The sequence below is a fragment of the Myotis davidii genome, unplaced genomic scaffold (genome assembly GCF_000327345.1).
Source record: "Myotis davidii unplaced genomic scaffold, ASM32734v1 scaffold1404, whole genome shotgun sequence".
NCBI lineage: Eukaryota > Metazoa > Chordata > Mammalia > Chiroptera > Vespertilionidae > Myotis > Myotis davidii.
Window position 1 is genome coordinate 25,328 of NW_006294781.1, and position 14,119 is coordinate 39,446.

The 14,119-nt window shown below is 35.3% G+C and overlaps 1 protein-coding gene across 1 annotated transcript in view; it reads left to right on the forward strand.

The window, feature by feature from the left end:
• Nucleotides 1-14,119, forward strand: part of HLTF (helicase-like transcription factor) — a 49,810-nt gene that overhangs the window by 2,886 nt on the left and 32,805 nt on the right. Inside the window, exons 2-10 of the mRNA XM_015567609.1 lie at nucleotides 1,479-1,622; nucleotides 3,183-3,321; nucleotides 6,136-6,271; nucleotides 7,587-7,766; nucleotides 10,742-10,866; nucleotides 11,326-11,504; nucleotides 12,801-12,926; nucleotides 13,234-13,346; nucleotides 13,691-13,871. Of these exons, the coding sequence (XP_015423095.1) occupies nucleotides 1,479-1,622; nucleotides 3,183-3,321; nucleotides 6,136-6,271; nucleotides 7,587-7,766; nucleotides 10,742-10,866; nucleotides 11,326-11,504; nucleotides 12,801-12,926; nucleotides 13,234-13,346; nucleotides 13,691-13,871 (1,323 nt within the window). The remainder of the gene's footprint in view (nucleotides 1-1,478; nucleotides 1,623-3,182; nucleotides 3,322-6,135; nucleotides 6,272-7,586; nucleotides 7,767-10,741; nucleotides 10,867-11,325; nucleotides 11,505-12,800; nucleotides 12,927-13,233; nucleotides 13,347-13,690; nucleotides 13,872-14,119) is intronic.

Below are 14,119 nucleotides of genomic sequence, written 5' to 3' on the forward strand. Positions count from 1 at the left end.
CCCCTGCCAGTACAGCGGTGGTGTGGGAGCCTCTCCTGCCTCCTCAGCAGCGCTAAGGATGTCCGACTGCAGCTTAGGTCTGCTCCCCGCTGGCAAATGGACATCCCCTGAAGGCTGTCGGGCTGCCAGAGGGATGTCTGATTGCCAAGGCTAGTAAAAGGACCTTGGTGTGCAGCTTGGTCCTTTCTACATGCACCCAGACATGAGTCACTTAAAGAGACTCATGCTGGTTTCTTCAGCTAGGTTTAAGCTCCACAGGGTGGGATGAGAGGGATTCCAATGGGTGGGGCTATTGCTTCCCCCCAGGCTGATGCTGTATGAAGGGGAATGCTTTGCTTGAGAAAGATGGCTTCTGTAGTATGGGAGAATGACTCAGCACAGGGATCCTAGTGGCTGACCTCTCAGCTCTCTTCCCAGAGCCACAAACCCTGGTCTCTCCTATGCAGCTCTAGTCCACTCTGCCCTCCCTCCGTAGGAGCCAACAATTAAATTTTCCTAGTATACTTCTCTAGTCAGATATTCTGTAGTAACCCAAAATTTTATATGTCATTTGAAATAATACTCATCATCTCTTTCTCATCTTTATTCTGCTTTTCCCCTTCTTTATTTTAAACTTCCCTATGTTTTTATTACACAGTACTCTTAGGCAGTCACTTTAAGTAATAGCAGCTTCTTTGCATTCACTTTCATGAAGATATTCCATATTTAATTAGTCTTCAAGTTCCAGGAGTTCCTTCTGAGTTTCTTTCACACCTGTGCTCTCCATTCTGTTCTATGCTATTTGGGTTTAGGGCTTCATCATTTCTCACCTAAATGGTTTCCTAGCTGTTTCTCTTTGGTGTCGTCTGTCTTTATTCTAATCATTTGTGTGTGTGTTTTTTGCTCTGACTCACCCACATATATTGTTTTTATGTTAAGAAAATAAAAACTCAAGTTTTAAAAACTGATCATGTCTTCTAAGAGAGCAGGGACCAGTTCTTATTTTTCTTTTTAGCTGTACTACCCTTCTTCTTTGTACCCGGCATGTAGTAGGCCTATGTTGAATGAAAATGGATACTGTGTTTGAATCTTTACTATCTTGAAAATACTGGTTGCTATTCTTTTACTGTTTAATTTTGATGTTTTTAAGTCTACCAAGTAACTGGAAGCATTAAAGATCCTGTGCATTAAAATATTAAATTAAAAAAGAACTAACTACTGTTTTAAAGAAGCTTTGTAGTATTTTTCTGTCAAAAATGAAGTGGCTGTTCATTGGTAGGTCCAAGCAAAATTTATATAGTGTATTATTATAGTATATATGCCAGTTTTCCTGACAATAAAATAATAATTAGTATTATTATTGTTGCTATTTTAGTTTAGATTGCAGGAAACTTGATGTTATGTAATTTTAGTAGTGTAATTTGTTTGACTATACCAAGACAGTACTAAATCTGATACTAATCTGCTTATTATTTAAAATATTTCTAATTTTCCTTTAGGACCAGTTTGGACAACATATAAAATCAGATGTGCACTTGAATTTTTATGTTTATTATGGTCCTGATCGTATTAGAGACCCTGCTTTGCTTTCAAAACAGGATATTGTTTTGACTACTTACAATATTTTAACTCATGATTATGGAGTAAGTATACGGGTACTCAGAGATTTTCAAAAGTTTAATTTAAGAAATATGCTTCAGGTTTCTCAAGTGTTCTAAAATGTAAGCTTCAAACTTTTTGTCTTTCTTAATACTTAAGAATACACAGTAAATAAACAGGAATTTATGTTTTAATATTATGCAAAAGAAATAGTTGCCCTTTAGATATTAATGTAGGAATACATTCCATTTAGAACACTTAAAAATCAATTTTTAAATTTGAATTTAAACTAACTACATAACAATTTGTAAATGAATTTTCTTTTAACTATTATAGAATATTATTTTCTCTCACAATGATTTGATATTCTCAGTTTAAAAATAAGCTTTTTCGTAGCTGGAATTTATGTTTCCCAATTTATGTAAAAGTTTAATTGTTGTTTGCCTATAATTCCAGTTTTTAAGTTATAACGTTTTTGAAAATACCTTATTATGAAAATTTCAGTCTTTTTAAAATTATTAAATATATTTTTATTGATTTCAGAGAGGAAGAGAAAGGGAGAGATGGAAACATCAATGATGAGAGAGAATCATTGAATTGGATGCCTCCCGAATGCCCCCCACTTGGCATCAAGCCTGAAACTTGGGCATGTGCCTGAGCTGTGTATTGAACCATGACCTCCTGGTTTATAGGTCAACACTCGACCACTGAGCTACAATGGCCAGGCAAAATTCCAGTCTTCTGATAAGCACATTTACTTTTACATAAAAGAAAGTAGTTATGTTGTATTCAAGTATTTCTTTGATAATTTTTAGATTAACAGTATATAGAGGTCTGGTGCACGAAAATTCGTGCACTCAGTGGGGGGTTCCTCAGCCCGTCCTCTGCCCTTTCACAGCCTGGGACCCCTTGGGGGATGTCTGCCTGCTGGCTTAGGCCCGCTCCCCACGGGCCTAAGCCAACAGTCAGACTCCCTCTTGTAGTCCAGGAGCCCTCACTCCTTACTGCCTGCCTGCTCACTGCTTCTTACCACTCAGCTTGCTGCTTCTTAGTGCTGCCTCAGAGGCGGGAGAGGATCCTGCCACCGCTGCTGCACTTGCCCAGCTTCTGGCTGAGCTGTGCTCCCCCTATGGGAGCTCACTGACTATCAGAGGGCAGCTCCTGCATTGAGCGTCTGCCCCTGGTGGTCAGTGCATGTCATAGCAACCAGTCGTTCCAGTGTTCAGTCAATTTGCATATTACCCTTTTATTATGTAGGATTTTAATCTGAGGCAGAGTACTTCAGTGTACTGAACCAAGATCACAGCAGATCAAGCCTGGTTTGATTACCTGGCTTTGAATGCTAGCTCTTCCACTTCCTAGCTGTGATACTTTGAACAATATACTTCACATCTTGGTGCTTCAATTTTCTCATCTGTAAAAAAAGAGTAATAATACTTCATAAGCTTGTAAACATTTCCTAATTTAATGTATGCAATGCTTAAAGCCATACCTAACACATAGTAAGTTGATATTGAGAATACTAACTCATATTACTTATCTAATTACATAAACTACTATTTTACTTTCTTATGTTTTTCATTCATATGAAACATTTATTTCAGATGAAAGGTGATAGTCCATTACATAGCATAAGGTGGCTAAGAGTAATCCTGGATGAAGGACATGCCATACGAAATCCAAATGCTCAGCAGACTAAAGCTGTGCTTCATTTAGAAGCAGAAAGAAAATGGGTATTGACAGGTAATGATAGCATTACACTTTTTAAAAAATTAATTCCCAAATATGTATTGTTAAGTGAGTTAGTGAGGTAACTTTGTAAACTTCAAGTGGATATAAAGACTGTTCCAATATTAATCCTAGCAATCATTTAATAAAATATTTGAGTTGTTCAGTTTATGGGACAACTAGACTTATTCTTGAACTGTGGATATTTATTAGACTAGAGGCCCGGTGCACAAAAATTTGTGCACTCAGGGGTATGGAGTCCCTCAGCCTGGCCTGTGCCCTCTCACAGTCTGGGACCCCTTGGGGGTGACCACTTGCTGGCTTAGGCCGGCTCCCCGGGGGATTGGGTCTAAGCTGGCAATCAAACATCCCTCTGGCAGTCCCGCAGCCCTCGGGTGATGCCCACTCACCAGCAGGGAGAAGACCTAAGCTGCAGTCAGACATCCTTAGCGCTGCTGAGGAGGCAGGAGAGGCTCCCACCACCACTGCTGTACTGGCAGCCATCAGCCTTGCTTGTGGCTGAGCAGAGTTCCCCACTGTGAGAGCACACTGGCCACCAGAGGGCAGCTCCTGCATTGAGCGTCTGCCTCCTGGTGGTCAGTGTGTGTCATAGCGACTGGTCGTTCTGCCGTTTGGTTGATTTGCATATTAGGTTTTTATAAAGAGCTGGGCTGCGGCAGGTGGGGAACCTTGGCTTCCTCCATTGCCGGGGCAACCAAGCCTCATGTTCGCTTCAGCTGCATGTCTGATGGCCGCCATCTTTGTTGGCAGTTAATTTGCATATCCTGCTGATTAGCCAATGGGAAGGGTAGCAAAGTTAAGGCTAATTACCATGTTTCTCTATTATTAGATAGGATATTTTAATCCTTCAATTAGAATCTTGATTTCTCTACTTGCCATTTTGGAGTCTGCTTTACTAGAGGATGGGGAAAATCATATTAGTTTTTGCTTTCTTACTAGTGCTGTTGATTTAAAAATCAAGTAAGCAATGGATTGGAAGAATTAACATCATTAAATGTCCAAACCACCCAAAGCAATCTGTAGATTCAATGCATTCCCTATTAAAATACCAAGGGCATATGTCACAGATCTAGAACAAATACCCCCAAATTTTATATGGAACCAAAAAAGACCCCGAATAGCCACAGCAATCTTGAGAAAGAAGAACAAAGTTGAAGGGATCACAATACTGGATATTAGGTTACACTACAAAGCCATTGTAATCAAAATAGCCTGGCACAAGAACAGGCAAATAGATCAATGAGACAGAACAGAGAACCAGAAATCTACCCAAGCCATTAAGCTCAATTAATATTTGATAAAAGAGGCAAGAGCATACAATGGAGTAAAGACAGTCTCTTCAATAAATGGTGTTGGGATAATTGGGCAGATAAATGCAAAAAAAATGAAACTAGACCACCAACTTAAACCAGACACAATAATAAGCTCAAAATGGATAAAAGACTTAAATGTAAATCATAAAACCATAAAAATCTTAGAAGAAAACCTAGGCAGCAAAACATCAGACACCTCACATAGTGGAAATTTCACTGGTATATCTCCTAGGGCAAGAGAAACAAAGGAAAAAAAAAAAAAAAAAGTGGGACTCCATTAAACTAAAAAGTTTCTGCACAGCAAAAGAAACCACCATCAAAATGAAAGGGAACCAACCAACTGTATGGGAGAAATATTTGCCAATGATACATTTTATAAGGGGTTAATATCTATACACTTCCAAAAAAAAACACATACAGTTGGCCAGGAGACATGAAAAATGTTAAAAGTCACTAATTGTCAGAGATGCAAATTAAAATGACAATGAGGTACCACCTCACACCTGCCAGAATGGCTACCATCAATAAATCAACAAATAACAAGTGCTGGGGAGGATGTGGAGAAAAAGGAACCCTAGTATACTGCTGGTGGGAATGCAGACTGGTACAGCCACTATGGGAAACAGTGGAGTTTCCTCAAAAAAAGTAAAAATGATGCTGCATTTTGACGCAGTGATTGATCCACTTCTAGGAATATATCCTAAGAATCCTGAAATGCCAACCAGAAAGAATGTATGCACCCCTATGTTCATAGCAGTGCTATTTACAATAGCTAAGATCTGGAAATAGCCTAAGTGCCCATCAGCAGATGAGTGGATAAAAAAGCTGTGGTACATTTAGACAGTGGAATGCTATGCAGCTGAAGAAAGAAGGCTCTGTTTCCTTTTGAGACAACATGGAGGGACCTGACCATTTTCATGTTAAGCAAAATAAGCCAGTCAGAGAAAGACAAATATCACATGATCTCACTTGTGGAATCTAATGAACAAAATAAACTGATAACTAAAATAGAACCAGAGGCATGGAAACATGGAACAGACTGACAAATAGAGGGGAGGAGATGTGGGAAGAGAATTTATATGTGCATAACCCAGGGACATACACAATAGGGTAGTGAAGCCCTGGTGCAGGGTGGGAACTGGATGGAGGGGAGCAATGGAGGGAAGAAAAAAAAAAAAGGTATGACACCTGTAATACTCTCAATAATAAAGATTTTTTTTTAAAGTCAAGGAAATTTTCTAGGTAAGGAGAAAGTTGAGTTTAGTGGGTCTGTAGTCTTTTTTTATTTGTTATTATGGCAAATGAGAGCTAAAAATTAGAGCAAACTGTATTTTGAGATTACATATATGTCTAAGAAGGGACTATAGTCACAGGTTGATGGTGGGTGTGCCTGGTACAGAGTGTCCATTTTGAGCTATTGTCTCAATTCAGCTAGATAGATATACTGATTGGATATTCTAGTTATAGAATTGTAACTATTTCATGTTATTTTTAGGTACTCCAATTCAGAATTCTTTAAAGGACTTGTGGTCTCTTCTTTCCTTTTTAAAACTAAAACCATTCCTTGATAGAGAGTGGTGGCATAGAACAATACAGCGACCTGTCACAATGGGAGATGAAGGAGGACTTAGGTAAGTAATTTCATGATAACTGATTTGTTACAAATAACTGTTAGCAGCTTGAACCAATTTCCACTTTCATTACTATTTAACTTGGCTATTGGCTTTAATCTCCAAAAAGTGTTACCACTTTATGCCTTTGACTCTCAGAACCTAGTGATTCTTGTTTGGAGAGATAAAGATTTAAGTAGTGACAGGAAAAACTTTATAGGCCCTGAGGGTCCAAAATGCACTCAAATTTCATAACTTACCTTGTATAGCTTTATACAGTGGTAATTTAATGATGGACTGATGTACAGTGGCATCAACAAGAGTTTCATAAGAGAAAGTTATTTCTGGTGGAGATAGGTAAAAGTTAAGAACATAAATAAAATTCAGCTTGGCAATAGCCATTTTTACAAGGTACTAGGCTAATGTATTTTAACTTTTTTGCCTAGAATATTGTTTTTCAAACAGAGGTTTTGAGATTATCTAGCCGGTTATGAAATTACTTAAAGAAGAGGGCAGCTAGCATTATAAGATTAAAGAAAAAAGCAGAGTGCATCACACATGGTATTTTATGGAATGTTTGTTTCTGTTGTATGTGTTTATATGTTTGCTGAATGGACTGAAATTTGTTTCTTACTCTGGGTTTTAGTGAAAAAGATTCAAAACCCACTAACCTAGCTTGTAATACCGCCTCTTTGATTCCTTTAAATCAGCTATTTAAATTCTAATTTAAGAAATGGTATTTATATTTCAGTGTTAGGAAAAACCTTTTTAAAAAAAATTGGCATGCCTCCTTTTATTCGGATACTGAAAAGGGGGAGTGTCATATCATAGAACCTATAAGGCATTTGTCCCTCTTCTGGGTTGTTATATTGTGTTATTTTTTTCATTACTTAATAAAATTTATTTATGTACATTGATTTTCATGTTACTAAAATACTTTTTGAAGGTGTTATATTTTTATGATATTTAGTTTAATTCCTTTCACTTAATAGGTGCTTATTAAGAATGTGAGTATTGAATATGGGTGATGTAGCTGAAGAACAGAGAAGTAAAAGGGTTAGAAATTAGAACAAAAATGGGGAGAAGAGTAGAAATTTTCAACTGTGTGACAGGTATTGAATTAGGGAAAATTTCAATGTATTTGTTGCTGTAATTTTCTGTTTGTAGAATATATTTGTGATGATCAGATTGGATAAAAGTCCAAGTAAGAGATTAAAAAAGGAATCCTTTGCTAAGGTTATAAAATGGTAATAGTTTAAAATATTCTTTTTTGTTCTTATTGAATCAACTTATATAGAAATAACAAATTATGTAATTATTTGTTTTATTTTTCTAGGCGTTTACAGTCCCTAATTAAAAATATTACACTTAGAAGAACCAAGACAAGCAAAGTTAAAGGCAAACCTGTTTTGGAGTTGCCAGAACGTAAAGTATTTATTCAGCATATTACACTTTCAGATGAAGAGAGAAAGATTTATCAGTCTGTGAAAAATGAAGGCAGAGACACTATTGGAAGGTATGGAGAAAACCATTTTAGAAAATAATTTTTGTTTTGCTTTTTTTTTTGCTTTCCATTTAATGCAATAGCAATCTTAAGATATGTCAGCAATAACGTCTGAAGCATACTGAAAGATAATCTGCTTTCTTTAACTATATTTTAACTACTTTTTATGAGTTAATAATTGAAGTGAATGAATATTATAATTCACCAGGTTATTTCTTTTTTAAAAAATATATTTTATTGATTTTTTTTTACAGAGAGGATGGGAGAGGGATAGAGAGTTAGAAACATCGATGAGAGAGAAACATGGATCAGCTGCCTCCTGCATACCCCCTACTGGGGATGTGCCCGCAACCAAGGTACATGCCCTTGACCAGAATCAAACCTGGGACCCTCCAGTCCGCAGGCCGACGCTCTATCCACTGAGCCAAAAACGGTTAGGGCTCTTTTTATTTTTTATTTATTGATTTTAGAGACAGAGAGAGAAATATTGATGTGTTGTTCTAATTTTTTATGAATTCATTGGTTGATTTTTGTGTATTGGGAGGATGCTCTAACCAAATGAGCTACCTGGACAAGGCTTTTTTTGTTTAAATTAATTTTTTAATTGATTGAAGAATTTCTTAAGTTAGGAAAAAATTCAAAGTTTACATGAAAAGGCAAGTTCTGATTGCTTGCTTCTACTTCCAACTGTTTCATGGGAGTAGATAAAAACAATGAGAGAAGTATGTATATAGGGAAAGTATACCTATTAAGGACCAAAACTTGGGGGATTGTCCACATTCAAGAAAGAAATAAGTAAATAAAAAAAAAAATAAGGGAGATTCCAGCAAGTGGAGAAGTGTGAAGAAAGTAGAAAACACTGTTATAGAATTTTAGGAAAGAGGAGAATCCAGAGAGAATGATCAGTAGTGTCACAGTACAGACATTTGGAAAAGGCTATTTAATGTGGTGATTCAGAAATTATTGGTGTAAACTCTCAGAGTAGTTTTACTAGAATAATGAATTAAGTAGCTATATTGTAGGACTAAGGAGATTGCAAAGAAGTAGCAGCTTATAGGGGTGGACAATTTTTTACAAAGTTTGTAAAAGTGAGACTGGTAGATAGGATCTGTATTTTGTTTGTGGATCAATTATTTTGATAGTTTTATTCGGTAACTGTCTTGAGAGGGAATTATTTTGATAGTTTTATTTGGTAACTGTCTTGAGAGGGATTGAACATAGAAAAGATTACAGGTACAAAAGAGAATGAAGCAAATTGATGGAGATGAACGGAGCCTGGGGTGGTAAATACTAAAAAGAATAGTAAGAGAACAATCATTGAGCTGTAAAACCAAGGTATATGAGATAAGGAAGACCACCATAAAAAAGTAAGGTTTTTAGAGTGGTAGAAAAGTTTCATGTGGTATTTTCTAATAACACGTGGAAATCTAGAAATAGGAGTTGGCCAAGTAGATTAAAGGGGTTGGGAATTAGAAGAATGTGAGAAATTCTAGTCCAAGCAAGGGCATGGTTGATGTTAAATGCCCATAGGAACCAGAATGAATAGGAGATAAGTGAAGGCAAAACAGGGCTCAGAGAATAGGGGAATCTACAAAACGTAAAGAATTTAGGTGAGTTACAAGGTGGGTTTAATAGGAATTAAAGATATTAAGAAAGATTGTTCTAAGCAGGTTTCAAAGTAAAGAGGCATAGAGCAGTTAGGTAAAGTCTATTGTGTCACACAGCTAGTGAATGACAGAGTGGTATTTAAGCTCAGGCATTTTGGTTCTAGAGCTAATAAGTTTAACCTTTATAATATACTGCCTTCCATTCTTCCATTCTTGAGTACTTAGAAGTATTTGTACCCATAATATCACTGTTACTAGTAACAGCAGATATTTTATATCATTTACCATAGCCAGTATTCTAAATACTCTGCATTTATTAACTTTTTATGACAACAGTCCTCTAAGGTGCGTATTATTACTGTTATGTCACTATTACAAGCCAAGGAAGCTCAAGACAGAGATTAAGAAACCTGCCCAAGGTTTTGCCCTGGCCAGGTGACTCAAATGATTGAAGCATGAAAAAAAAATCAATAAATAAACTAAGATAAAAATAAAAAGGAACAGAAACCTGCCAAAGTTCATAGTTAAATCAGCAGAGTAAGTTTTTGAATTCAAGACAAGTCTAGCTATAGAGTCTGTGCTCTAATCATTAGGCTAAATTTCTTTTTATTTTTTTAATTTTAAAAGTATATTTTTATTGATTTCAGAGAGAAAGGGAGAGGGAGAGTTAGAAACATCAATGATGAGAGAGAGTAATTGATCAGTTGCCTTCTGCACACCCCACACTGGAACTCTCTTGCTCTTTGCTGTTTGTGACTTAATAGATGAATGTTTTGAGTTTCTTCTGGATTATCTATTTGCAAGAGATTCATATGAAGGGGACGGGGTCAAAACTGTGCCCAGACTGGAAGGAAATATCTCTATTTAGTTATGACTTAGGGTTACATGTGAGTTCTTTTAGGTTTTATTTGTGCTCATATACCAGATCAGAAGCTTTAAGTTTCTAATAGTGTGGAATACTGTGTCCATAGTCTTTTCTGTGTGTTTCCTTATTCAGCTTACCTTCCCTCCTTCTTGGTGTAAAACTTGTATAGGGAAATTCAAGCCACTAGTTGTGCACCTGGTTTTGGTTTTTGCACATTAGAGAAGTTTATTTCACCCCAAGGCATGTGGTCTATTTTGAAGAACTGCTTGGAAGGTCTGTTGAGAGCTGCAGTCATGTCTTTTGGCATCTTCCTATCCGACTCATACTGCAGTTGGCAGCTATTTCTCTTATATTTTGCTTTTTTGTTATAAACCATTCCTGGTTTTATTAAAAATAGAGTTTGCTTTTTTGGTTTTTATTCTTGTTTTATAATTTCTGGAGAATAGAGCAATGAAATTTTTATTCTACTGTTTTAGAATAGGAAACATTGTCATATTTAACATTTTTACCTGTAGGTATTTTAATGAAGGGACTGTCCTTGCTCACTATGCAGATGTCCTGGGTCTTCTGCTCAGATTGCGGCAGATCTGTTGTCATGCTCACCTTCTTACCAATGCAGTGTCTTCTAGTGGTCCCTCAGGTAAGTAATTAGGGCTTGTTTACACCATTTTATTTGTTAGAGATACTTAAATCAGAAGGAGAAATTTTTCATATACCTAAATTTAATTTGTCATAGACATTGTTTTTAATATAGAACTCAACTGGGAATATACCCCAAAATCTTATACTAATGAAATGGGATATTAATGAGTTCTTCCACGATTTTCACTAATCGATATTCTTGGATCTACATTTTATTCTGTGGTAGTATGTGCAGATTGTGTTAAAACGATGCTCTGTGCAAGGTGTATTATGTGAGTTGGCTACTATTTTAGCTTCTGGATTTTTCTTAAAATTTCAAATTTAAACCATGCTTTTTGCCTTTAATAGAAAAAGACTAAAACTACCAAAGCAAACCTTTCTCCTGTATAAGGAAGATTCACTTGTCTAGTCATATTACAGATTTGCTCTGAAATTAATTTTTCACCCTTTTTTCTAGGAAATGATACACCTGAAGAACTACAAAAAAAGTTAATAAGAAAGATGAAGTTAATTCTGAGCTCAGGTTCCGATGAAGAATGTGCAATTTGCTTGGATTCATTAACAGTTCCTGTCATAACACACTGTGCACACGTCTTCTGTAAACCCTGTATTTGCCAAGTCATCCAGAATGAGCAGGTTTGTTTTATGCTTCATACAGAGTCAGTGTTTGATGGAGTGACGCATTAGTTTGAATGTAATGGAAACTCAAGTCCAATAGACTATAAGAGTTTTGCACTTGGATTTACTAATGTACTTTTCATGGTTAATTATATCATTGTTTTAATAGGTGATATATTTCTTAAAATTGAAAGCTTTCAACCTAAAAAGACATTATGTGTTTGGTGGCATAATTATTTACATCATTGCTGTCCAATAAATATATAATGTGAGACACAAAGGTAATTTTCATTTTTTTAGTAGAAACAGATGAAGTTACCTCTTAGAATATATTTTTATTTATTTAGTATATCTAAAATATAAAAATTGTTGAGATACTTTATATATTTTTAACTTAAAACTTTATTAATACAATTTAAGTTCAAATTCCAGTGGTATTGTGTACACGTATAGCACATCTAAAATTTGACTTTGTCACATTTCAAGGGCTCAGTTGTTACATGTAGCTGTTGCCTATGGTTGATTAAGGTACATCTAGATTCTTATGTGTGGTAGAATTTTTTGAAGTAAAATAATCCTTTAAGCAGCCCTTCCACTGAGATAGAATTTTGAAAAACAATTTTGCTGTGTAACATACATATAGAAAAAAATGTACAAGTCATGATTGTACAGCTCAGTAAATTATGCGTGAACACATCCAAGTAAATACTACTTAGGTCTCCTTGGGCTCCTCCCAATCATTTACCCTCTCCCTCCTCCTTAAAGGTAACCCTGACTTCTCATATTGTTTTAGTTTCAGAATCTTTTTTATTATAATGATATTTGGTATGTAGTTACTTAAGAGATAATCTTATTTTATTATCATGTCTTGGTACAAATAGACACAACAGATACTATTTTGAATGAACCAATAGGACTTAACAGATCTAGACTGGCTCTCCAAGCCATTAAGGAGGAAAATTTTTTCCCTTCTAAATAGTTTGAACTGGTATTCTATATTGTAGTTAGGTTGAAGAAACTGTTACTTATGTTTTTTATTTTACATGTCTGTAGATAGTATATCATTTATTGTTTCAAGTTCTTAATGTTAGTTGAGATCACATATTTTATTCTCTTTTTTTCCCATATCACTGACCACATCAGCCTGGAGTTCAGCACATATGGATTTGTGTCATGGGTGAATCTGATAAAAGGTTTAATAAAATGCTAGTTATTAGAGACATAGAATTGATAAAGCTTTTTAAAAATTCTAGCTAAATTTGTATTTCTGCTCCTCTGATAAGTGTCACTCATACTTTGTTCTTTCTTATGTAGCCACATGCTAAATGCCCTTTATGCAGAAATGATATACATGGAGACAATTTATTAGAGTGTCCTCCAGAAGAACTGACATGTGATACTGAGAAAAAGTCTAACATGGAATGGACATCTAGCTCGAAGGTAAAATATTTGGTTATTTGTTTATGTCAATGTAAAGAAATACCATGTATAAGACTAATAATTATCCTTTAAATTCGTCATTTGAATATTATACTTTTCAGTGACTATTGGCTTTTTAATTTTTAGTGGTGATTTTCAGAGGAAAAAGGTTATGAAGTATTCTTTCAGTCTTAATTTTTAAAATTGATGTTCTTCTACTTTTGGATTTTAGGGAAATAACATAGCACTTTTCTCTTCATAATAAAAAATTTTGGATGCGTTTTGCCAATTCAAAATGGAACCTAATGGGTGTCCAAATTTTTTTCAGATCAATGCCCTAATGCACGCATTGATTGACTTAAGAAAGAAGAACCCCAACATAAAGAGTTTAGTTGTTTCTCAGTTTACAACGTTTCTGTCTTTAATAGAAACACCACTCAGGTAAGTTTAACAGTGTTCCTCACTTTTAGTAAAAGATTTTTATATATGTTTTGATTTGGATAACAAAAAATACTTACGTTTTATCAGTTTTATTCATTCATCTATCTAAAATAAATTTCAGAATCACAATAAAGAATATTTCCTGAGTGCATGGGATTTTAAAGATTAAGTCTGAATTTACTGAAAAAAAATTGACTGCAGAGCCTTACATTGTAGTAGATGGTTAGTAAATATTTGTCAAAATAAATAGAGTGAGAGAATTAGTTGAATAAATACATTGTAATTACTTAACATGTTTTTTTAGTAAAGGAAGTGTTATTTATCTCTTTTGTCCCTGCCTTTAGAGCCTCTGGATTTGTGTTTACTCGTTTGGATGGTTCAATGGCCCAAAAGAAAAGAGTTGAATCAATTCAGTGTTTTCAAAACACTGAGGCAGGATCTCCAACTATAATGCTTTTATCCTTAAAAGCAGGTGGAGTTGGTTTGAATCTTTCTGCAGCTTCTCGAGTGTTTTTAATGGACCCAGTAAGTAATTTTGTAGACTTTTGCTATGTTATTACTTCTATTAAAAAAAGAACAAAAACTATTTGGTAAATACCTATCTACACTAATAAAAGAGAAAAATGGTAATTGGCGTATGATGCTACCCTTTTCATTGGCTAATCAGGGCTATATGCAAATTAACTGCCAACTAAGATTGGCAGTTAACTGCCAACTAAGATAGGCAGTTAACTGCCAACAAGATGGCGGTTAATTTGCATATGTAGGCACAA